We start from the raw sequence: 26,356 nt of genomic DNA, 5'->3' as shown, positions 1-26,356 counted from the left end.
TTAATACAAATGTTTCCTGCTCAGTGCAGCAGCGCTGCAGCAGTCAAGGGAGCGCGTCGGTGCCCCCTTCCCCACGAGCGGTCCCTTCCACGCCTCCTGCGCGCCCCCCCCCCCCCCATTGCTTTGCTGGCACCTGGCAGCCAGTCATTAGCTTGGCTTGGCGGCGGCAGCGGGCGCTTGTGAGGAAAAACCTAAGTATAATGTAGTATGTTGGGGGGGGGGCGGCGGGGGGCACGGTGGGGGGGCGCCATTTCAGTGCTTGCCCCGGGCGCCGTTTTCCCTAGTTACGCCTCTGCCTCTTATGTCAGCTTGGCTTTCTGTCTAGGGCCAGCCAGCAAAGGACATGAAGGACATTATTTGTTATTTCTCTGTGTAAAATTCCCTGAGCCATTTTTGGAAGGGCAGTATAGAAACAGAATGAATGAATGAATGAATAATGATAAATAAAGGCAATGCAGCGAGTCATTCTAAGGTCAGAGAAATTCTGGGGAGTAAGACTTGCCAATAAGCCATTAAAACAGCTATGCCTTTGTGTCACTTGCCTCAAATACATCGATGCTAGAGCCCTGGGAATCAAAATGGAAACCCTTACGTACACTAACAAATCTGCTGTATGCAGAAGTCCGGTTGTGTTGGCATCAAGTCTGGGAGCAAACTCCCTGGCCCTCCAGAATTCATCTCGTTGGGTTTTGTGCCCTTGATCTCTTTAAATGCTTCAGTCTCCCATTAGCCCCCTCAGCTTGTTTCCATCACGTTTTGCCCTGAAGTGTGCATGTGTGTGAAATACGTGGCTGTTTCTCTCAGCATTTGCCTTGTAGGAAAGCAGCCTCTGCCTGACAGCAAGCAGTAGCATGAGTGAATGTTCTCAGAAAGGACCAAAGGCACATGATGATCGGAAGCCTTTGGCAGGACAAGTGCATGCGAAATAAAATTAATGTGAGCAGAAACTGCCTTAGGAGGAGATGGCTGGTAATATATGTGGGAGATCATGGAGTGGCATTGGCAGAGTTGCGGAGAGTCCAAGGGAGACTAGGGTTCTGTCTAGGGTTCTGCTCAACTTATTATTGTTTCCAGTTCAATCCAGCCCATATTGTCTGATGTGTGCATTGTATTGTTTTAAATAGTGAGCCCCACCCAATACAAAACTGGGCCATGTTTTCCGTATCATATCTGATGGTATCAGAGGATTGGGAGCCCCCCCCCCGTAGTTTTGTTTCAAAGCTTATATATGTATATATTTGAATCTGGTTATGTTCCACATATGGAAAATGCTGATGAGGGGAGGAGAGCTGGTCTTGTGGTAGCAAGCATAAATTGTCTCCTTTGCTAAGCAAGGTCCATCCTGGTTTACATTTGGATGGGAGAATACATGTGGGTGCTGTAAGATCTTCCCTTAGGGGATGGAAGAGCATCTGCATGCATTTGCATAGTAGTAGCAGTAGTAATAGTTGTTCTCTAGGTTCCAAGTTCTGTTCCTGGCACCTCCAAGATAGGGCCACTGTATGCAACAGGATGCTGGACAAGATATACCTTTAGCCTGAACCAGCAGGGATGTTCTTATGTTCTTAGATTTGGAGCTGATGACAGCATGCTACAAATGGTTCATCTAAGTCTCTGTTTCATTCTAATCACACTCGTAGTGATTGGGGGGAGTGATGGAGAAAATCTTTCTGAGAACTATATTATTTCTCCCAGAAATATGTTCGTTCTCATGCTAAACTCTGTCCTTTTGCTAATTATTCTTGGGAGGAACGTTTGAAAGATACAAAGCACCCAAGCAAAGCAGAAATGTGAAGAGGAGGGGGAGTGTCTCCTCCTCAGATACCCTAGCATGTATCAGCCTGCACACTAGGGGCCAAAGGACTTTCAGAAGGGGCTACCAGTGCCTCTAAGCATCTCAGCAAAGCAAGTATCTAAGCCAGGGCTGCACAACCTTGGCCCTCCAGGTGTTGTTGGACTCCCTTCATGCCTGACTATTGGCCTGTCTGACTAATTTGTAGACCGCCTCAAACTTCTGTCTTGGGGTGGTTTACAACAACAGAAAACAAATGAAGACTAAAACAATTTAAAACCACAATCAAGTTAAAAAGCTTGGGTGGAAAAATTAGATGTAATGACTTCTAAAAAGTTGTCAGAGATGAGGAGGCCCTTATTTCAGCAGGAAGCACATTCCAGAGTCTTGGGGCAGCAGCAGAAAAGGTCTTTCTCTGTGTGGCCACCAGACGAGGTGGTGGCAATTGCAGACAAACCTCTCCGGATGACCTCAATGGGCGATGGAGCTCATAATGAAGGAGATGTTCCCTTAACTACTCAGGGCCTAAGCTGTTTAGGGCTTTAGAGGTTATAACCAGCACTTTATGTTTTGCCCAGAATCTTACTGGCAGCGAGTGTAGGGTTTGTTTGTTTTTTAGTATAGGAGTGATATGGTCTCTCTGAGATGACCCAGAGACCAACCTGGGTGCTGCATTTTGTACCAACTGCAGTTTCTGGACTACGTGCAAGTCCGGAGGTTACCAGCATATGTACCACTGTTCTGAGGTAATTTATCTCAAGAAATGGACACAGCTAGCATATCAGCCAAAGCTGATAAAAAGCACCTCTGGCCACCACCTCAGCCTGGGACACCAGGGAGAGATTTGGATCCAGAAGCACTCCCTGACTATGTACCTGTTCCTTCTGGTGAAGTGTGACCCTGTCCAGAACCAGCAGATCAAAATCATCTTTTGAGTTCTGACCCCACACAATAAGTAAAGTGTGCTGTCGAGTCGGTGTTGACTCCTGGCGGCCATACAGCCATGTAGTTGTCTTTGGTTTACCAAGAGAGGTTTACCATTGCCATCTCCCGTGCAGTATGAGGTGATGGTACCTCCATCTTATTTGGATTCATTCTCAGTTTGTTATCCCTCATCCAGCCCATCATTGCCTCCAGGCAGACATTTAGGGAGGGTATGCCTTCGCCTGATGATGTTGACATGGAACATACTGATAATACCCTGTACCAACTCTCCTGCAGGCTTTACACATAGGGCTTCTGCCCCAAATCTCCTTTGGGAGAGAGTGTGTGCATTCACACACCAGCCAAACTTACCCCCAAGACTTGTCGAGATTCTCAACACACAAGTCGGACATTGTCTTGTGAATTCTAGCTTATCTTGAGGTATTTCCAGATTTTTAAAATGCTGGTTTTGAGCTATTATTTTTGAAAACACCAGAGCAAACAGATAGAGGCACTAATGTAGAATCATTAGCATGATAAGAGGCATGCTCTCTTTACAATTGCAGATCTATCTCTGTAGGGAGCTCTCTCTCTCCCACCTTCCCATTGGCTAGAAGGAAAACACTGATGCCTGCATGTGGACTTATTTCCAAAGAAACCCAAGAGCAGAGGGGGGCTGCTTTCCTCAATGCCATGAGTTTAGTTTGAAGTGGCTTCGCTCAACATTTACCCCGAAGCCTAAAGCCAAGTGCAAATAACTCCCTGATTATCTCTCCCAGAGACTTCAGGTAGATGTTAAAAAGTACTGGAGATAGTATTTATTTTATTTTATTTTATTAAATTTGTATACCGCCCCAAACTTTCATCTCTGGGCAATATGGCGCCCTGAGGGACTCCATCCTGCATTCTTTGGGCATTCCCATAGCTGGGAATAATGGGAGCTGTCGTTCAGCTGGAGGGCTGAAGTTATGCATCCCTGATAAGCAAAGGAGAAATGTGGAAAGGGTGTGTGTGTGTGTGCTCATGCTTCTCCAAACCCCTGCTTTTCTCTACATGTAATTGTGGTGGTATCAATCCCAAACCAGAATCTGCCATCAACCCTAATAGTGATTTAGCATGGTTTCCAATGGGCCACTATTTCCTATAGGATGATGCATCATCCCAATACAGCATATTGGACTGATTCAAACAGGGCTGCCATTTGTATTGGAAAAACAATGCAATACTGCAATCTCTTGAACCAGATTGGACTGGATCTGATATGTGGATCTGTGCACAGCCCTAGCTGAGAGGCCTAAAGGTGAGGAAAATGGAGGGTGTCCACAGAACTTAAGAGGATGAAAGAACCAAACGCAGATATATGATTAATGTTTGTTGGTACATGAAAAAGGCTGAAAATCCATTGTCTGCTCATATTCTCGTGTCTAGAGATGCCTAAATAAGGTTGGACTAAATTGTACAGGAATAGACTGGTTTGCCTGGCTCAGCTTCATATTCTTCAGTGCTGCTAGGGTGGTCAGATGCAATGGAAAGACAGAGCTCCTGTACCTTTTGACAGCTGTGTAAAAGAGAGCATTTTTGCAGGTGCAGCTCTGTCAAATAACAAGGAGAGTCCTTTCTCTGCTGCTAAATGTAAAAGAGCTCTCTCCTGTGTGCTTCCTATCACTCTAGCAGGGGACTCAGACTGAAATAACACTGGATGTATGTATGTGTGTCCCCACCAAGGGAATTTTTGGTATGGGGCAGTATATAAATAAATAAATAAATAAATGTTGCTTTTAATGACCATACAGCTTACGCAGGGGCAAGATCCAGACAGTGGTATAGAGGCTGCATGTAAGTTGCTTAGATTCAAGAGGATTCAAGCAGCCAATATTACTTGCTGGATTATAGCCAAAAGGGCTATTCTCACGACCGCTCGAAAGCAGGCTAAGCGAGGGAGCCCAGCCTGCTTTCGAGCAGTCATGAGAAATGCTGGGCTCACGGGTGAGCCTGGTGGTTTAGTGGTGGTTAGCCCGCCTAGCCGCCGCTGGGTCAATAGGCTTGGTGCATACATCACCTTGCTAAGGGAAACACTGAAACTGTGGAATAACAACATAAGAACAGCTCGGCTGGATTAGGCTCAAGGCCCATCTAGTAAAGCACCTGTTTCACAGAGTGGCTCACCAATTGCCTCCGAGAAGCCCAAAGGCAGAGGGTGGAGAGGACTTGCCCCCTCTCCAGTGGTTGCTCCCCTGCAACTGGTATTTAGTGGCATCATGCATCTGAGGCTGGAGGTGGCCTATAGCCACCAGACTTGTAGCCATTGATAGACCTGTTCTCCATGACTTTGTCTAAGGCCATTTTAAAGCCATCCAAGCTAGTGGCCATCACCACATCCTGTCGCAGAAATTTCCATAGGTTAATTATGTTCAGTGTGAAAAAGCACTTCCTCTTGTCAGTTCTAAATTTCCCACCTTCAGTTTCATGGGAGAGGGAGAAAAAATTCTCTCTGTCCAATCTCTTTATTCTATGCATAATTTTATATGCCTCGATCATGTCTCCCCCTAGTCACCCCTTTTCAAAACTAAAGAGCCCTAGTTGCTGTAGCCTAGCCTCATAAGGAAGGTGATCCAGGCTCCTGATCATCTTGGTTGCCCTTTTCTGCACCTTTCCCTGTTCTGCAATGTCCTTCTTAAGATATGGTGACCAGAACTGAACACATTACTCCAAATGTGGCCGCACCATAGATTTGTATAAAGGCATTATAAAACTAGCTGTTTTATTTTCAGTCGTCTTCCTAGTGATCCCTAGCATGGCATTTGCCTTTTTCACAGCTGCCGCGCACTGAGTCGACACTTTCAATGAGCTGTCCACCGTGATCCCAAGTTCTCTCTCATGGTCAGTCACCAACAGCTTCAGGAGCATAGGGAGGCTGGCGGCAGCCCATGTGGGGCTGCCGCTGTGGCCCCCTGGCCCCACCCCACGTCTGATGTCAGATGCGGGGGATGTGGTCTCCCTCCCAAACGGGGCCGCGCCGCTCCATTTGGAAGGGAGATCAGCCCGTGCTGCATTGGGCAGCATGGGCTGGAGCAACTCTCCCTGCCACGCTGCCAATGCAGCGCAGGCTGATCTCTCTCCTAAACAGGGCCGCGTTGCCCCATTTGGGAGGGAGATCGATCCACCCTGCTGCGTTGGCAGCAAGACCAGGAGTGGCTCTCCCTGCATTTAAGTCACGCTGCCAACACAGCGCAGGCAGATTTTGGCTCCAAATGAGGCTGTGCGATCCCGTTTGGGACCAAAATAATGCCCTTGTGTCTTACGTCAGACGCAGGGGGCATGTCTGGGGACACGCTCGTGGCCCCTGATTGGTGACAGCCTGGGTTCTTTGAACCTGTTCGCCCAATGGTGGCTCTGCCTCTGAACAGCTCAGATGCCATCAGTGTATATGTGAAGTCTTAGGCTTCATTGAAGTTTTCCACTGCCACCAGGAAAAAATAAACTATGAAGCCTCCTTAATACTTAAGACTCCTTTCAGTCTCTCACTATGTTGTGAATGTAGCTTAGTGTAGTGTGAGTAGGGAAGTGACAGAACTTACACAGACCAGAGGTTCAAGAATAACAAACAATAAAATTTATTTCTAACAGATGTTCCTAACAGACATTCTAAACTTTCTGGAAAAATTAAAAATTAACAAATAGCCACAGCCAGAAGGCATCTATCCAAGAATCCTTAAAGAACTCACATGTGAAATTGCCAACCTCCTTGAAAAAGATATGTAACTTATTCCTACAATCAGGCTCTGTACCAGAGGAATGAAAAGTAGCCAATGTAACTCTGATTTTCAAAAAGGAAAATTACAGGCCAGTTAGCTTAATGTCTGTGCTGGGCAAATTGATTTCATCCATTCTCAAGGATAAAATTGTTAAGCATATAAAAGAACAGGCCTTCCGGAATGAGAACCAGCATGGCTTCTGCAAAGGTAAATCTTGCTTCACCAACCTTCTGGAGTTCTTTCAGAGTGTCAACAGGCATGTGGTTAAAGGTGATCCAGTTGATACTTGGACTTTCAAAATCATTTGACAAAGTTCCTCATCAAAGACTCTTGAGAAAACTTAACAGTCATGGGATAAGGAGATGGGTTCATGTGTGGACTGGTAACTGGTTGAAGGACAGGAAACTGAGGGTAGGTATATGGACAGTTTTCACAAAGGAGGGAAGGAAGAAGTGGGGTCCCCCAGGGATCTGTTCAGTGAAAAAGGCCAGTTCCATGCTTGGTATCGTTAGGAAGAGGATGGAAAATAAAACTGCTACTATCATAATGCCCTTATAAAAATCTATGGTGTGACCACAATTGGAGTACTGTATACAGTTTTGGTCACCATATCTAAAAAAAGGACATTATAGAACTGAAGAAGGTGCAGGGGAGGACAACCAAGATGATCAGGGGCCGTGTTTCCCTGAAAATAAGACAGTGTCTTATATTAATTTTAGCCCCAAAAATGCACTAGGGCAATTAGCGGTACATCAGAAATTACTGCTAGGTCTTACTTTCGGGGAAACAGGGTAGAGCACCTTCTTTACGAGATAAGGCTGAAATACCTGGGGCTTTTTAGTTTAGAGAAAAGACAACTGAGGTGTGACATCATAGAGGTCTATAAAGTTATGCATGGTATGAAGAGAGAGAAATTTTCCTCCCTCTTTCATAACACCAGAAGCAGGAGTCATCCCATGAAACTGATTGCCAAGAAATTTAGGACCAACAAAAGGAAGTACTTTTTCACATAACACATAATTAACCTATGTAATTCTTTGCCATAAGATGTGGTGACAGCCACTAGCTTGGATGGCTTTAAGAAGGGTTTAGATAATTTCATGGAGGACAAGTCTATCAGTGGCTACTAGTTTGAGGGCTATAGGCCAGCCGCCTCCAGCCTACAAGGCATGACGCCTCTAAATACCAATTTCAGGGGAGCAACAGCAGGATAGAGGGCATGCTGTCAGCTCTTGCCTGTGGGCTTCTCAGGGGCATCTGGTGGGCCACTCTGTGAAACAGGATAGTGGATAAGATAGGCTTTGGGCCTGATCCAGCAGGGCTGTTCTTATGTTCTGAGGTTTTGTTTGTCTCCAGAAGGCTGTAGGGTATTATACTTGATGTTACAAGGTTACAGTCATTTTGTTGCAAGGTACTCTTTAAGCTTTAACTGAAAGTCCAAACCAGGAACTTCCACAGAAACCCAGCCTTTATTTCAGGCTCTTATTCTTTGGCCCTGTCTGGACATAGCGTGAAACCTCAAGCAGACAAAGCTGTGGTTAATTTGAGACTGGGAAGAAAGGGTTGGGCCTCTCTTTTCCCACTTGTACAAAGATACATTGCACAAATGACCGCTCTACTTTTCCTCACATGTTTGCAGAATGAGTTTGGTTTTTTAACCAGCAATGGCGATTTGTGACACACCCACACCAGCATATACTCCAGCAAATATGCCATATGCCCCACTCCCCATTTCTCCACGGACTTCTATTTTTCTCCTCCCTCTAGAGCCCCATCTCTATCCTGTGCATGAGTGCTTATGTATGGGTGGACAGGATAAGACTGTTAGGAATAGGCTGAGATTACTTAGGATTTGCCCTTTCAATTTTTGTTATTGTTCTATTTTTTGCACAAGTTGGTAGGGAAAGGGGGACCCAGCCCCTCCCCCTGGGTGCAAGTATGCTTGGTCTCAGCCAAACCTCAAGAAAAGAACTGTCCATCTAGAGCAGGATTAAATCACATAAATCAAATCAATCTTTATTACGATCACAGACCAGCATAGAGTAAAGGGGGTTATTATTACAAAAAACAAAGTAGAAATAGATATTATACTCTAAAACATTACTACCATAAAATGATTTAAAATATAGAATATAACTATGCTGAAAAGAGACATGTTAAAAAGGCATAAGAATGCACTAAGTCCAAGTAGCAATAGATATTACACTGCATGCATATAACAATAAAGGATTTAAAATGTATCTATTACTGTCTAAAAGGAAACATATAAAATCATAAAAGGCATCATTAGAAGTAGTAGGAACTGATATGCAATAAAATGATACCATATAAAATAAATACACAAGAATATGATTAGAATCCAAATACAGATAATCAGAAATATACTTCCAGGAGCAACTATAAACCAGTAAAATAAAAGCCAGGAAGTTGCAGGTCTATAGGTTTTTGGGCTGCCACAGTAAGGCAGCAATTAAGTCACATAAGAGATTCCTATTATGTGATGAAGAGAAATCCTGCCCTGGAGGAGACCACTCTGATGAGAATGCCTGGCCATAGAGACATGCATGTGAGCTGGAGGGCTTTTATTGCCTGGCCGGTTGACAGTTCCAGCAAAGCCCTGGGAAGGGTCCCCCAGCAACATCCAACCTGGTCCTGATGACTGCCAGGAACTGAGACTATAAATGCCCCTTAAGAGTCTTGTCTCTCCGCAACACATCTCCATGCTCAGTTTTGCTGCTCATGATTACCTGGCTTGCCAGGGACCATTCAAATCCACTGGTGTGACATCCCAGAGAGCCAAGCAGGGGTACTGATTAGCCTGTGACATGGGATTCATTCTTGATCTCTCCTTCTCTGCCTACCCAACCTGGAACAGCTTGAACACCCAAAGTGGCCTGGACCACTTTTAAGTCTGGAAGGGTTGGGTGGAAGAGGGAAGGTGTAGAGTATGATTTCTATTGTAAAGCGGTGGTGCTGGGTGGGAGCCCCACAAAAGCAGAACCCCCTATTGTTGGAAGGCTTGCCTCATGAGAGTGCAGTCAAATGGCGAGCTGGAGCACATTAGTGTTTCTATTTTATCCAGTGGACTGGCCCTCTCATGCTAAGGTTAATCCCCGACCAGCAAGCCAGCATAAGGATGAGAATCTGTTGGGTCTTTCTCATTGCTTTGCCCAGGTCTGCAAGCCTGGTGGCACCCTTGGTTACAGTGAACTAATCCCCAGGATCCTTTGCCTGCTTAATATACGTATTCCCTCCTAGGAAGTCAACAAGATCTGTTCCTGGAGTACCAGATCAGTAGGCCTGGCCCTTTTGTGGTCTGGCAACCAGGGTCTTACCCCAGGATTCTCAGCTATGTCCTTTGGTCTGGTTTCCCCCCACCCCACATGTTTGTATATATTAATGCCAAAGAAACCAAGATGGGTGAGCTGGAGTGCTTGGTTCCTAACACAGAAATAGACATAGTGGGCATAACAGAAACATGGTGGAATAGTGAGAACCAGTGGGACACTGTTATCCCTGGGTATAAACTCTATAGAAAGGACAGGGAGGGGTGCCTTGGAGGAGGGGTAGCACTGTATGTTAAAGAAGGGATAGAATCTAACAAGCTAGAAAACCTAGGTGGACTGGAGTCCTCCACAGAAACCATGTGGGTGACAATGCAAGGCCTGAAAGGGAACGTGCTACTGGGGACGTGCTATCACCCTCCGGATCTAAATGCCGACAGTGACTTGGAGTTGCAGGAGGAAATCAGGGAGGCGGCAAGGAGAGGCAGGGCTGTAATTATGGGTGACTTCAATTACCCACACATAGACTGGGTAAATTCACAGTCAGGTCAGGACAAAGAGGTAAAATATCTAGATACGCTAAATGACTGTGCCCTAGAACAGTTGGTCTTGGAATCAACCAGAGAGAAGGCGACCTTGGACCTAATTCTGAGTGGCACCCAGGACCTGGTGCATGATGTCAGTATCATTGACCCTTTAGGGAACAGTGACCATAGTGCCATCACATTCAGCATACATGCGGGGAGAGAATTACCAAAGACGTCTAACACAGATAGTTTGAATTTCAGAAGAGGAAACTTATCCAAAATGAGGAGTATGGTGAAAAGAAAGCTGAAAGGGAAAATCAGGAGAGTCACTTCGCTCCAGAGTGCATGGAGTTTACTCAAAACCACAATACTAGAAGCCCAGTTAGATTGTATACCCAAAAGGAGGAAAGGTACCACTAAGTCCAGGAAGATGCCAGCATGGCTAACGGGTACCATCAAGGAAGCCATAAAAGGGAAGAAGACGTCCTTCCGAAATTGGAAGGCCTGTCCAAATGAATAGAACAGAAAGGAACACAAACTCTGGCAAAAGAAATGCAAAGTGACAATAAGGGAGGCAAAAAGAGAGTTTGAGGAACATTTAGCCAAAAGTATCAAGGGGAATAACAAAAACTTCTTTAAGTACATCAGAAGCAGGAAACCTGTCAGGGAGGCGGTTGGATCATTAGACAATGAGGGAGTGAAAGGGATTATTAAGGTGGATATGGAGGTTGCAGAGAAGTTGAATGAGTTCTTTGCATCTGTCTTCATGGCAGAGGATACTGAGCATATACCTGTTCCTGAACCAGGCTTTTTAGGGGTGGAGGCTAGAGAGCTGAGTCAGATAGAAGTGACAAGAGATGATGTTCTAAACTGTCTGGAAAAACTGAAAACTAACAAATCACCAGGGCTGGATGGCATCCATCCAAGAGTCCTCAAAGAACTCAAATGTGAAATTGCCGACCTCCTTGCTAAAATATATAACTTATCCCTGCAATCGGGCTCTGTACCAGAGGACTGGAGAGTAGCAAATGTAACACCGATTTTCAAAAAGGGATCCAGGGGCGATCCGGGAAATTATAGACCAGTTAGCTTAACATCCGTTCCAGGCAAATTGATGGAAAGCATCCTCAAGGATAAAATTGTAAAGCACCTAGAAGAACAGGCCCTGCTGGGAGTGAGCCAGCATGGCTTCCACAAAGGTAAATCTTGCCTCACCAACCTTTTGGAGTTCTTTGAGAGTGTCAATAAGTGTGTGGATCAAGGTGATCCAGTTGACATAGTATACCTGGACTTCCAAAAAGCTTTTGACAAAGTTCCTCATCAAAGACTCCTGAGGAAACTTAGCGGTCATGGGTTAAGGGGACAAGTACATAGGTGGATTGCTAACTGGTTGAAAGACAGGAAACAGAGGGTAGGTATAAATGGAGAGTTTTCACAATGGAGGGAAGTAAGAAGTGGGGTCCCCCAGGGATCTGTACTGGAACCGGTGCTTTTTAATTTATTCATAAATGATCTAGAAGCAGGGGTAAGCAGCAAGGTGGCCAAATTTGCAGATGATACAAACTCCTCCGGGTAGTGAAATCCAAAATGGATTGTGAGGAGCTCCAAAAGGATCTCTCCAGACTGGGGGAGTGGGCAACAAAGTGACAAATGTGGTTCAGTGTTGACAAGTGTAAGGTGATGCACATTGGGACGAAAAACACCAACTTCAAGAATACGCTGATGGGATCTGAACTGTCGGTGACTGACCAGGAGAGGGATCTGGGGGTCGTGGTGGACAGCTTGTTGAAAGTGTTGACTCAATGTGTGGCAGCTGTGACAAAGGCAAATTCCATGTTAGGGATCATAAGGAAGGGGATTGAAAATAAAACAGCTAATATTATAATGCCCTTATACAAAACTATAGTGTGGCCACACCTGGAGTACTGAGTACAATTCTGGTCACCACATCTTAAAAAGGACATTGTAGAACTGGAAAAGGTGCAGAAGAGGGCAACCAAGATGATCAGGGGCCTAGAGCACCTTTCTTATGAGGCAAGGATACAACACCTGGGGCTTTTTAGTTTAGAAAAAAAAGACTGCGGGGAGACATGATAGAGGTCTATAAAATCATGCATGGTGTGGAGAAAGTGGAGAGAGAGAAATTCTTTTCCCTCTCACACAACGCTAGAACCAGGGGTCACTCCATGAAATGGATTGCCAGGAGGTCTAGGACCAACAAATGGAAGTACTTTTTCACACAAGGTGTGATCCACTTGTGGAACTCTCTGCCACAGGATGTGGTGACAGTCAACAACCTGGATAGCTTTAAGAGGGGTTTGGATAACTTCATGGAGAAGAAGTCTATCAGTGGCTACCAGTTGGAGGGCTGTGGGTCACCTCCAGCCTCAAAGGCAGGATGCCTCTGAGTACCAGTTGCAGGGGAGTAACAGCAGGAGAGAGGGCTGCCCTCAACTCCTGCCTGTGGCTTCCAGCGGCATCTGGTGGGCCACTTTGTGAAACAGGAAGCTGGACTAGATGGGCCTTGGACCTGATCCAGCAGCGCTGTTCTTATGTTCTTAAACCACACTCCGCCGTTAAGATCTGAGAGCCCCAGGAATGAGGCTAGATCAGGTGTTAGGTCAATGAAAGGGCTCCTTGCACGTGTGTCTATTCTCCTTTTTATTTAAAGTGTGCTTTCCCTAATGCTGTTCCGTCCCTTTAAATGCAGGAACTGCAGGGACATGGCATCCCTGTTGCCAAGCAGCAGCAGGAAGAGCAAGGGGACGGTAGAGGATGGGGCTTCAGCTCCGAGAGGCTGCCAGCAAGAAACGCAGCCATCCTAGAACTGACTCATTTCTGGGCTGCTCTGAGTTGGCCTCTCTATGGTGCCGGGAGGGGCTTGCACACAAAACCCAGCTTATAGTGGCAGCAGAATTCAGACACAATACTAACTTTTAACCTCAGGTTTCAGCAGTGAAACTCACTACAAACCAAGGGTTGAAATTCAGGTTTTGGAGTGAAAATGGAGCGGTGGTTGGGTCATGTAACCATGGCTTCATGCTTTGGAAGGTACTAAAAATACATATGCTGTTTCCCATTTACGATTCTCTCTCTATCCGTTCAGTCGTGTCCGACTCTCAGTCACTCTATGGATCAATGCACTCCATGCTGTCCTCTCTTGTACAGCTTCCTTTATTTCCGCCATGGTCATTCCAGTGTCATTTTTTATAATATCCAGCCACCGAGTACAAGGCCGTCCCCGTCTCCTTCTCCTGCTGATCATTCCTAGCATAATTGTCTTTTCAAGTGAATCAGCTCGCATGACATGACCAAAATATGTCAGTCTTTGTTTGGTAATCTTAGCTTCTAGCGATATTATTGGTTTATCTCAATCTAAAACTTCCTTATTCATAATTCTCACTGTCCATGGGATACGCAACTGTCACCTCCAACACCACATCTCGAAAGCCTCCATCCTTCTCCTATCTGCCTTCTTCAAAGTCCAAGTTTCACAGCCATATGTGGCTATTGGAAATATTATTGCATTAACTAATCTGTATTTGGTTAGGAGACTAATATCTTTTCTCTTCCAAATTTTACTTATGTTGATCATTGCGGTTCTTCCAAATGCTATACGCCTCCTGATCTCAGGGCTACAGTCACCACATTGATCAATTTTAGAGCCAAGAAAAATAAATTCCTTTACTACCTCAATTATCTCATTATTGATCTTCACTCTGACTTGTGCAGTCTCTGCAGTCGTCAATATCTTTGTTTTCTTGATATTAAGGTGCAATCCACATTTTTCACTTTCTTCTTTAATTTTTAAAATTAACCATTCTAGATCTTTCTTGCTTTCTGCGAGGATTAGGATTACCTCGCAACAATTATGATGAGAGTTTTGCTGGCTTTTTTCAAAAAACAGGGAAGTTAGCTTAGCTGTGGAGTCAGGTATATGGATTTAGATGGTTATAGATCATTTATGGTAATCAGGTGCTGTAACTAGCTAATTTTCTAATGGGAAAACCCACAAGAACACAGATGGCTGAGAGTTGGCTAAGAGTTGGCTATTTGGTCATAGTCAACTGACAAGTGAGATCATATAACCTGAACATGTTTCTGCAAACTCAGCAACAGCCAGCAATTCTTAATTTCTGTAACTTCAACAATTTAGAATTTTGCATTCAAGGCAATAATTTTAATTATATTATATAATGAGGTCTTTCTAATTAAGATGGGTAGTATCTTCTAATTGGAAGTGGCTTATCAAAATGTAACAAGTACCCCCCACCATCCTCTTTGGTGGGAAGGACACTCCCCAAAGATAAGGGATTATAAAAGTACTACTGCAGGACGATCACAAATTCAAACCTCTGGCACGTTTACCTCTCATTTGGCATAATGTCACAGACCACCTCCTATTTGAGACTGTCCCAAACTGCCAACTAACTCTCAACGGACTTTTTTTTACACTCTAACTACCACCAACAAATTATTTTGACTGACAGCTCAGCAAGGTTCCAAACACATTTGCATAAAAGTACAGAGCATTAGCCCCTCCAGTGTCATTCCATCACACCTGGTGACTGGCCAAAGGTCACCCATGAAGTTTCACGGCTGAACAAGGATTTCAATCCACAGTTTCCTGGACTGAATCCAATACTCCAATCACTGCCCCATATTGGCTCTCCTGGGCACTTTCCAGAATACAGGCTACAACAGCTGTAAAATGCTTCGGCTTGGCAGGAGCAAACTGAAAACGCAATTAAAGGTTGTTGCACAAAGCCACCAGCAGGGGGAGCAGTCTTTTCTAGTTGCACGAAAGGACACAATGAGAAAATACAGCTATTTGTGCTGCATATGCGACGTTATATGTAACGCAGCAATAAAATCCAAAAGAAGGCATCGGAAATGTGAACGGTACCTTGCTGACAGCACAGGGACTGTGATGTCAAAACACAGGTACTTTGGAAGCACACTTAATGGACACATAGTGACACTGTTGTAGCGTCCAATCTGGAAAGCACCCTGGATGAAATATTTGATTAAAAGGACAGTTATTCCAGTCGGTAGGAAGGATGCAGTTTTAGATTTACATCTTATGTGATTAGGCTCTGCTGCAAGACTTTCCTAAGGAGGAGAGAGCTACATACTTGGCATATCAAAAGTGCCATGCAAATGATTGCAAATGATTCCAAATAGTGGTGAAGACACACTCTAATGTGCATAAGGCCGGGAAACTGCCAGAGAAACCAACTTTGATTCAATCTACTGTAGTTCTACTGGTCAGGCTGCTCAGGGTGCCCTTTGCCGTAAAAGAGAAACATACCTAATTTGTTGCCTGACATGCTCTATGTTACTTTGCTCTAGCTATTCTAAGGTCAGCTGTAGCTTACAGCTGTCACATTGAACAGAGATCTCATGTTCAAGGGCTTGTGCAAGGCAAGGTTCAAGTCCTTTTCTGCCCTTTCTCTCTAGGATAACGGTCTCCTTGGGTCACGCTGGCTTTGCAGTGAGAGAGAATGAGCTTCTGTGCAGAGATTATAATCGCTTGTGAGACATGACAACGTTCTACGTTCCCCTCTCCCCCACCCCACGCAGAAAGAAAAGACTGTATGTCCTTGATGCTAGCACCTCTTCCCAGCATCATTCCATTAAATGCACACTCGCACTTTTGTTGCCCCTGTACCCTCCCATGGCCTAAGAGCCCATTTCAGAGCAGACACAAACTCGAAACTCCATTAGGAGGAGGGAAGTTAGGGTTTTGAAGAGAGGTCAGCATCAAGTGTCAGATTTCTTTCGGCATATGGAGTGCCCTACTTCTCCCTCCCCTTGCTGTGCCCTACTTCTCTCTCGCCTTGCTGTCAATAAGTAAGATGAGCATTGAGCTTCAACTCCCATAATGATAAAAAAAGGAACTGGGTTCATGGGGGTGTGATATGTTGCTGCCCCAGAACAATGCCTACATGATAGATAATATCATATTTTTGTATACTGAGTAGTTATATCATTCCTAAACTGAAAGTAACCTTTTCAGTGTTTAATAGCATTAAAGGATGTATAGAAAGGATGTATAGAAAATTATGCCAAAGATGACAATCCCATCTTTCCCTTTAGATTTATCCCAAATCGTTAAAAGACTCCTGTACTATTCCTTAAACTGACAAAGGTTGCTGGCCAACAGGCTGCAAAATGCACTGTCAGCATCTGCAGCCCACATTATATTTATATGTTGGAAACAATGGAGGGAACACAACACAAGTGCCTTGCGTGGTTTTAAGTAGTTATGCAAGTGTGCTTTTGCACAACACCACTGGAGCTGCCTTTTGCATTTGTTTTTACTCTCTCAGACACACGCACAGAGCAAGTGTGGTGTAATTGTTAGAGTGTTGGGTTTAGATGGGAAAGGCAAGGGTTCAAATTCCTGCTCATCCACAAAGCTCACTGGGCAACCTTGGTCCAATAACGAACTGTTAGGCTAACTTATCTCACAGGGTTTTTGCAAGGACAGAAGTATGCCTCCCTGAGTTATTTGGCGGAAGGGTGGAATAAAGATGTACTAAATAAAAATCCTTGGAGACCATCTTTTTCACTACATCCCATTGCAATGGTTAAAACTGATCAAGAGTGCCCTACTGTATTGTATGTGCACCAAAATTGCTGCGTTTCCTCTTTAGGCTTCTGCATAAGTGTTTATAAAATGGAAAAATATGCCAATAGTGACAATTCTATATTTCTCCTTAGATTGGATTTTACCCTAAGTCCTTAAAACAGGTAAGATCCATGCATTATTACCATAGTTGAATAAAAATACATAAATTGTCCTGTCTACTTCCATGAGGGGAAAAATGAATATTTTATTTATTTAGGCTATTTTTAATCTGCTTTTCAATATATCGATTCCCAAAGTGGAGTACACTTGAAATTCATAGTACAGATAAGATAATAAATAAAGCACCACTAAAACAGAAGAGTGGGACAAGATCAAATCAAGAGCTAGAAGAAAAACAAAATAAAGCTGATCAGGAAAAGCCTGTCTGAAAAGGAAGGGATTACCCGTTTGCTTAAAAAGGAAAAGCTCTTGGAGCTCTTACTGTGCTGAGACACTGATTCTGAGGCTTAGGCGTCATTGCCAAAAAGACTCATTCAGTGATGGCCACTTGCCTAACAGACAGTGGGATGATCACCAAAAGATTCTCAGCTTTAGACCTCAGGGGTGGGGGAAAACATATGGAAAGAGGTGCCACCTCCGCTATTCTGAGTGCAAAACACGGAGGGTTTTAAAAGTGACCAGCATCTTGAATTTAGCTGAGAAACTAATTGGAGTTCACAAAGAACAGATGAGTAGCTCGATGTACCGTATATTAATCTGGTTGCATATTAGAAGTATGCTGTTCTGGTTGCAGCAGTTTCCAAACAGCCTTCCAAATCAGCTCCACAAAGAGCCCACTACAGTGGTCCAAGAGATAGCATGCACCACACAGGGTACAGGTCCCTCTTTTCCAGGAGGGGGCAACTGGCGAATCAGCCAGAGCTGATAAAACATGCTGCTGATCACAGCCTCACTTAAAGTTAAGCACTTACTTAACTCCCCCACTGAAATTAATTTTCGTTGGCTGTTAACTGGTGAAAGACAAACAACTGTCAGAGTGGCGATTGTCTTTATAATTAACAAGAGGAGAACTATTGAATCAGGCCGGGCACAGCATCCCTCCAGGGGCTGTAGCTGCTGTCTACCTTGTGGTTCCGGAATGGTTTGTTTTTTTAAAAGATTGTGAGCTCTTTCTGAACAGGGGACCATCTTCTTCTTGTTGTTCTATATAAACCACTTTGAAAACCTTTTCATTGAAAAGAGTTAATATAGATGATGATCTGTCATTGTCAAATCAACAGATCCATGATACTTATTGTGCTCCTGTGGTGATATTTTTAAATTAAAAATACTGTGTTAATTTTATGGTTTTTAAATTATTGTATTGTTTTTAATTTTTATATGTGAGTTATATGTTGCATTGTTTTAATTTTTATATATGTTTTAATTGTTAGCCGTCCAGAGATGTATGTTTGGGTGGGATATAAATTTAATAAATAAATAAATAAATAAATAAATATAAACAAGGAAACACATAGTTGGTTGGTTCCAATTCCTGATTCCCTCCTGTGTGGTTCTTCCACTTTCATTGTAGCTAATAAAATTTTAAAGGATTTTCTATCATAATTTAAGCAAGATAAAAGGCACCTGGGAGGCACATTATCTTGATATCCCGCATCTCAGAAATTTTTTATACAGACCATTCTCTATCTGTCTTAATGTTGTGCAACATTAACTTCTTAATTAAGTATTTTGGTCACCATTTTACATGCCTTAAGATCATTGATTCCAGAATTGTAGACTGAAACTTATGGCTACATCACAGGACTCTTATGTGTGGTAGATAATAAGTTTGCCAGTAGTATGTTTGGTGCTGCTTAGAACAAGACGTAGGGTTCACTTAAGGATGATGTAAAAGGTGCGGCCTTATTTTAAAACATACCACACTGAACCAAAGAGACCAGTATTTTCTACTCTGACTAGCAGCAGCTCTCCTATCATTTCTGGAAGGTGTCTTTCTCAGCACTGCTGCCTGTGATCCTTGCCTCTGGAGATGCCAAAAGCTGAAACTGAGATACTCTTCTATGTACTATGCATGGACAGGACTTTACCAGAGGCTTTACAGATAGGGCTTTTATTATGAATCCAGTCTGGATTGGAGTGTGCCAGTCCACATATTATCTGGATTTACCCCGAAGTCCCTGCGGGCTATCAGGGACCAGTACAGACATGAAGCGAGGCTGCGCTTTCTGGCTTAGCCCGAAGTATGTCCAGCTTTTTAAAATCCTGTATTTCCACAACTTTTGAAATGCCTGCCTGATGTTTTTCTTTAATGTGCAGAGGGGCCATTGCTAATAATTTGGCTTATTTGCATTTTCGTGGGTTTTTAAAAAAAAAAAAAATGTTTGCTGGGTGGACTTCCATAACACCAAGTGTCAGCAAAGGAGAGTTTGGCAGCTCAATCTGTTGTATTCTTTGAGTGATTTGCAATTTAAAGCGCTGGGGGCGGGTGTGTGTGTGTGTGGCAGATTGAAGCAATTCTGTGAAGGGAGTCCAGAAGGGGAGGGTGAGGGAGGGAGAAATTCCTGAGTTAAACCGAAGCACAAGCAAAATGTGTGTCTTCCTATGCTTTCAAGCTTGGTCACCAGAGGAACACAGCTTACATATACAGATGTTTGGATATACAGATATTTGGAAGCTTAACAAAGGAGGCTGCAGGTTGGGGTTAAGCGTTCTGTTGTTTTGACTTGTGACTTTTGCAGAAATCCGGCTGGCTTTCAAACAAACAAAAAGGAAATAGTGAAGGGAGGCGTCTTGCACCTCCTCCTGGGATATGATTGGTTGGAGGAAAAAGCAGGAGCAAGCAGTGGGAAAGCACATAGGAGAAAGATCGCAGGGAGTGCGGGGAGGAGCCCACAGCTATGTGAACTGCCCATCTAATCTCCCAAATTAAACTGCCTTGAGTCTCCTGTGAAGTAGATTTGCTTCTTGTATACGCTGTGGCATAAAGCCATGTGTGAATAACTCCCCACTGAGCTGGGGAGGAAGGGGGAAATTGAACCAATATGGCTAAATGAAGACTGAACTTCTGTAGCCATTATTTTAAATAAAAAGCATAAGTATCCCTTAAAAAAAATATCTTCAGACATAGAGAATTAAATGCAGCTCTCTGTTGTCCCAAACTGCTTTTTATTTCAGCATTTTCTACTCTTTCATATTGTAGGTGATACTTGTGCCAGTGCAGGGAAAGAAGAACCATGGCCACACAAATACTTCCCTACAGCACCCGTGAGTACTTGCTGAAACCTCCAGGGAGCCACACAGTGCCAGCTCTGGGTTTTAAGATGCCCTTGGGCAAGACACTGTCCCTGGGCCCTCCTACAGGGAGCCTCTTTTCTGGTTACAGCTACCAGCAGCAGCAGCTGCTCACCCTCTCCCTCTGAGCCTGAGAGAGAAACCAGCAAAGAAGGGTGTTTGCAGTGACGGTTACTGGAAGCAAAATGGAATTTGAACATAAGAACTGCATGGGATGAATATTTCATTTAGATTCCATCATAATGTTTCCATTTTGGTCTTCTGTTGGAGCAGGGCTACACAACTCAAATGCCCTAGTGGGCTGGAATCATCAACAACTTGGCGTGCAGGAGCGGTGGTCAATTTTTAGCACATTATTACATTAAAATTAAAAATATTATTAGTTACTTGTGGATCTATTCCCCCTATCAATGGACTCATAGTTTTAACCAAGGATAGTGGCCAGAAAATAGGTCCTGTCCCTACTCAATCAGTGGGGCCCTTGGAGTACATGCCAACCCCAAACAAATGTCAAGTCCTCTCCTCTCCCTAAATTGCCCTTGCTTTCAGGCTGCAATCCTAGGCATGCTTATATAGGAGTAAGCCTCACTGGGCATACCATGGAGCATATTTCTGAGAAAACATGCATAGGATGGTGCTATAAGGCAGTTCCCAGCTCCTGTGTTGCTGCAGGATACCTGAGGGCCAGTCAAACAGTCCCCGCAGGCCGAATCCAGCTCCCGGGCCTTATGTTGTGCAGGCCTGTGTTGGAGGGTCAAACCATTTTGACCCAATGGGGGTCAAAGGCCATTTTGGTCTTCTGTGGGAGGGTCAAACCACACGTTGCATTGCATAAGCATATGATACTTGGGCTCTGTGTTGTTTACTCAAACAGCAGCCATGGGAGGCAGGTTCAGGACAAGGAAGGCAGAAACTTCTCCTCTAGGGCTAAAAGCACCTTCAAGGGCATGATTTTCACCAGGACCACAATATGTTAGGAAAGCGTTCAATACCCACTCCATAAACACTGAGGTCCCAATCCAGATTCCCCCTGTCACAGCTACTAATTGAGTAAGGTGGTGGTGGGGGGTGGTAGTAGTAATGTAGGGCCATATGACATATTCAATGGAACATGTAGCATGACCCCAAGATCCCACTTCACTAGGTTGAGCATCTATCTCTGAGTTCCTTATTTGGATCCTAAACACAGACCTAAATGGCACATTGTATGTTCCATCATGAGTAGATGTTGGCCTGATTTGAAATGCCTGCCCCTTTCTCCCTTGCTCAGGTGTTCAGCTGGATGAGAACCTAGGAAAGATGCAGCAGGGGACAATGATGCGCAAGGTGAAGTCCAAGAACTGGAAGAAACAACGCTACTACATGTTGCAGGATGACTGCATGACTGTCTGGTACAAATCAAAGATGTCCGGCAAAGCCAAATCTGCCTGTGAGTGACTCCTTCCTCTGTGCTGTTGACAATAAGGCTGGTTCCTGTGTAATGCTGTCTGTGTGTTTGCACTTTCAAACAAGCATTTAGTACAGTATGTGAATCTTTTCAAGCGTGTTGACCTTTCTTCAGGTTGCATAAACTTATACCTGTTGAACAAAGGTGTGGCACTGCTAATCGTTGGTAGGGGCCAGAATGCAGAGTGTCACGATTCTAGAGCAGGAGATGACCCAACTGGATAGAAATGCTGGATGGCATAGCTCTGAAGCTGCAGCAGCAAACTCACACTAGAAGATATAAGCAGTTTTGCCTAGTGTGTGGCATATGCATTTGTGTGCACAGTATCTGCACTTGTGCATCTTATGTTCTGAGCTATAGGTTCCTATAAGGGGCATCTGGATGATGAAGGCACAAGCTGTGTATGAACCCCAAGGTCTACTGAGCCTAATTTTTCATGGTGAAAGAAGCTAGAGTGGGGTGGTTATCTCAGGTGGCAGGTTTAGGGCATCCAAATGCCAGGTATTTAAAAACTGTGATTATCAATCACTTTAGGGAGGTTGCAGTTTGGATTTTCTGCCTCAGAGGCATCAACATGTCTTGAGTCAGCCCTAAGTGAAGACCTACTTAGGTTCAAACCCCTTTGTCACGGAGATGCAAGAGAATTTGTGAAGCCCTAGCCTGAATTTGGACTTGGACCTTGTGCTTTCACTGGATGCTTCCATTCATTCTAAATGTCACCTAGGCGCTTTCCAGATTAAACCCTACAACAGTGTCACTATGGATCTGCTAAGTGTGAACATAAGAACAGCCCTGCTGGATCAGGCCCAAGGCCCATCTAGTCCACACAGTGGCCCACCAGATGCCGCTGGAAGCCACAGCCAGGAGTTGAGGGCATGCCCTCCCTCCTGCTGTTACTCCCCTGCAACTGGTACTCAGAGGAATCCTGCCTCTGAGGCTGAAGGTGACCTATAGCCCTCCGACTAGTAGCTGTTGATAGAACTCTCCTCCATAAAGTTATCCAAACCCCTCTTAAAGCCATCCAGGTTGTTGGCTGAATTCCACAAGTTGATTATGTGTTGTGTGAAAAAGTACTTCCGTTTGCTGGTCCTAAATTTCCCGGCAATCAATTTCATGGAATGACCTCTTATGTCAGAGGGAGAAGAATTTCTCTCTGTCTACTTTCTCCATTCCATGCATTATTTTATAGACCTCTATCATGTCTCCCCACAGTCATCTTTTTTCTAAAGTAAATTAGAAGTAAAGGTATTGTAGCCTTGCCTCATAAGAAAGGTGCTCTAGGTGCTCTTCCCTTCTTCCTCTGTTGTGACACCGCAGTCCCTGCACTGACAACAAGATGCTGTTCACATTTCCAATGACTTACTTCAGATTTTATCTTTGCGATATAGTGCTACAACTTTACATGTGTGTCACCAAAAAAGTAGCTGTATTTTCCTATTGTAGGATTTTGAGATTCTGGGGATCATTTTCAATACAATCCTGCCAACCAAAGCATTTTACCCCTGTTGTAGGGTGTAATCTGGAAAGCACCCTGCAGAGACAATTATTTCCTTCTGGAATTTCTCTGGAAACCTGTTGCAGTTTCCCTAAGCGACTGGCACCCTGTCAAAATGTTTTGCTTTCGGGTAGTTTCAAGGATTCTACCAGCTGTTTATGCTAAATGTACCTCTATTCCTCTGTTTTAGTCACATATTGTCTAATAAAACAACATTGTTCAATTAAAGGTACTGTATTGCCTTTGTTCCTCTGTGCTCCTGTTCTATGGGACCAAAACTTCTGGAAAGACAGCGTCCCACAGCGGCCCTATCACTACATCATTGGGGTTGCCTGTGAAGTTGGGCAGCAGCCCTGGCAGGTCATTATCACTGCTGGGAGACTGCACAGAATGTATCCCGCTGTTCCTGTGTTACAGGGTAGTCTAGAAAGAATGGGTGGACCGACAATCAGCTAAATAGAGGAATACATTAATGGACAAGTGAATAGGTAAATACAGCTGCTCACCGTCGTGTCCAGCCTGAAGAGCAAGTGCATAGTTTTGTAACATAAGCTTGGCCCATGTAACGAAGGCTGACCTTTCCTGGTTCCCCATCTTGCAGTCTCGGTGAGTGATGTGGAGACTGTGCGTGAGGGACACCAGTCAGAGGTGCTGCAGAGCCTAGCAGAGGAGTTCCCACCTGAGTGCTGTTTCACCGTTGTCTTCTATGGGCGCCGTAGTAACCTGGACCTAATTGCTGGCTCAGCTGAAGAAGCTCAGTGTTGGATCCAAGGCTTGCGGCGTCTTGTGGAGGTTGTCACTAACATGGATCAGAGGGAGAAAATAGATCAATATCCTTACATTGAATTGCCCACTGTCCATTTCAATGCACTTCTTCCAAAGAATGGAATGTTCATCTCAAGAGCTCAACTTGGTTTTGGTCCTAATGTTGGAGGCATATTGAATATATGTCCCAGCATTCTCAAATGCCACAGATCTTCATATCAACTATGCTGTTACCTCCCAGTTGTCTTTACATCTTCCCCTCCTCACTCTTCACAGCGTCAGTTGTCCTCACTTAGATAGTTCTTTTCTCTGTTCTCTCTGCTATCCATCTATTGCTTCTGTCATGATTCCTCCACCAACCAAGCGATATCTTACTTACAGGTGAAACTCGGAAAATTAGAATATCGTGCAAAAGTCCATTAATTTCAGTAATGCAAATTAAAAGGTGAAACTGATATATGAGACAGACGCATTACATGCAAAGCGAGATAAGTCAAGCCTTAATTTGTTATAATTGTGATGATTATGGTGTACAGCTCATGAAAACCCCAAATCCACAATCTCAGAAAATTAGAATATTACATGGAGCCAAGAAGACAAGGATTGAAGAATAGAACAATATCGGACCTCTGAAAAGTATAAGCATGCATATGTATTCAGTACTTGGTTTGGGCCCCTTTTGCAGCAATTACTGCCTCAATGTGGCGTGGCATGGATGCTATCAGCCTGTGGCACTGATGAGGTATTATGGAAGACCAGGATGCTTCATTAGCGGCCTTCAGCAATTCTGCATTGTTTGGTCTCATGTCTCTCATCCTTCTCTTGGCAATGCCCCATAGATTTTCTATGGGGTCAGGTCAGGCGAGTTTGCTGGCCAATCAAGCACAGTATACTGTATACTTTTCAGAGGTCCGATATTGTTCTGTTCTTCAATCCTTGTCTTCTTGGTTCCATGTAATATTCTAATTTTCTGAGATTGTGGATTTGGGGTTTTCATGAGCTGTACGCCATGATCATCACAATTATAACAAATTAAGGCTTGACTTATCTCGCTTTGCATGTAATGCGTCTGTCTCATATATCAGTTTCACCTTTTAATTTGCATTACTGAAATTAATGGACTTTTGCACGATATTCTAATTTTCCGAGTTTCACCTGTAAATTTCCCATTCCTCCCATCATTCCATTCTACATCCATTCTGGCCTCTTTCAATTTTGTAACATCACTTTTAAGTAACACAAACCTGCTGATATTAATTCTGCATAGCTCTAGGGAACTTGACCTTTCATATTAACTTAGAAGTTATGGGAGACAGGAACACACCTTTTCCTGCAAAGTTGTGTCTCTTGGTTGAAGGCTAGTCTTGTACAGATTCAACCCATACAGCAAACTAGGTCCATGTTTTATTTCTTAAGATGCAGCTGGCAATGGGTGTCTGATACTAGGAATGACAGTTGCAAGGAGCTCATGTCCACTGGTGTTCCAAAGCAATTTGGCTCAGCATTACGGTGTAGTACTTGTGCATGAAGGCCAGCTTAGTTTCTGTACTGAAAACATAGCTATGCTCATCCTGTATGAGTCTATTTTCCTTGACCCACATCTTGGGCTGCACATGGATTTGTGACTGGTTCCAGAAAGCAGATAAGAACAAGGATGGGCGCATGAACTTCAAGGAAGTGCAACACTTGCTTAGGATGATGAACGTGGATATGAACGAGTATCACGCCTTGCGACTCTTCCAGGTAGCTTGTGTGTGGGAGTGGAGGAACTATGGAGTGGAGTTCTACAGAAGGGTCTTTGTGAAAGGCAGCACCACCACGTTGCTACCCAGAAGTCCCACACCCTAGCACAGATCTGACAACTTCTGTTATTCCCTGCTTACAGTCTGCATCCCTAAGCTTGGCTGTTTTATCTGCTTTCCAGTCCCAGATCTCTACACCAAAGTACCACTTGCCTGGCTGGGGCTCCTTACCCTTCCAAATGTGTTGTCTGTTCAAACTCAGTTGTGTGGACTTTATACATTTTGGGGGCTTTGGGTCACCAAATTTGAAGGCCAGGATTGCTCCCAAACAATTGTGCTTTGTATTTGGTGGGTGGGAAACATCGCAAGGGAGAGCTTTCTTCAAGGGACAGGTCTCTGGGTTTTGCTGCACTCCTGTGAAATTAAATTCATACAGTGTTTAATTTCTTCAAGTAAAAAATCTTGGAGCTCAAAACACTGGAAGTCCTTCACCCTCATCCCAGATGTGGGATGGTGAGCAATTATGGCTATGTTGTGATGAGAGGCTTCTTTTCTGTTTGTTTAATCTCTGCTATATTTCAGGGCATTTTCAAAGTGACGCTAAAAATGTATCTGGGAGTCTTTTAAAATCTGAGTCTATATTCTAGTCGAAGTAGGGATTTTCCTTTGCCTCTTAGGTACAGAAACATTCCAGCGTGAGCTTGTTGTGGAAGTGTAACAACATACAGTGATTCTT

At 44.1% G+C, this 26,356-nt stretch overlaps 1 protein-coding gene across 2 annotated transcripts in view; it reads left to right on the top strand.

The window, feature by feature from the left end:
- PLCD4 (phospholipase C delta 4) overlaps positions 1-26,356 on the top strand; it is a 56,100-nt gene that overhangs the window by 4,347 nt on the left and 25,397 nt on the right. Inside the window, exons 2-6 of one of the 2 annotated variants that reach the window (XM_053286133.1) lie at positions 17,009-17,038; positions 20,080-20,144; positions 21,442-21,600; positions 23,715-23,943; positions 25,492-25,621. In XM_053286133.1, coding sequence (XP_053142108.1) covers positions 20,114-20,144; positions 21,442-21,600; positions 23,715-23,943; positions 25,492-25,621 — 549 coding nt within the window. In that variant the 5' untranslated portion in view covers positions 17,009-17,038; positions 20,080-20,113. Of the gene's footprint in view, positions 1-17,008; positions 17,039-20,079; positions 20,145-21,441; positions 21,601-23,714; positions 23,944-25,491; positions 25,622-26,356 lie in introns of those variants that run through there. The other variant, XM_053286132.1, reaches the window with a different exon arrangement.

Source organism: Hemicordylus capensis, chromosome 1 (genome assembly GCF_027244095.1).
Source record: "Hemicordylus capensis ecotype Gifberg chromosome 1, rHemCap1.1.pri, whole genome shotgun sequence".
Classification (NCBI taxonomy): Eukaryota; Metazoa; Chordata; class Lepidosauria; order Squamata; family Cordylidae; genus Hemicordylus; species Hemicordylus capensis.
This window is presented reverse-complemented; position numbering and strand designations above follow the sequence as displayed.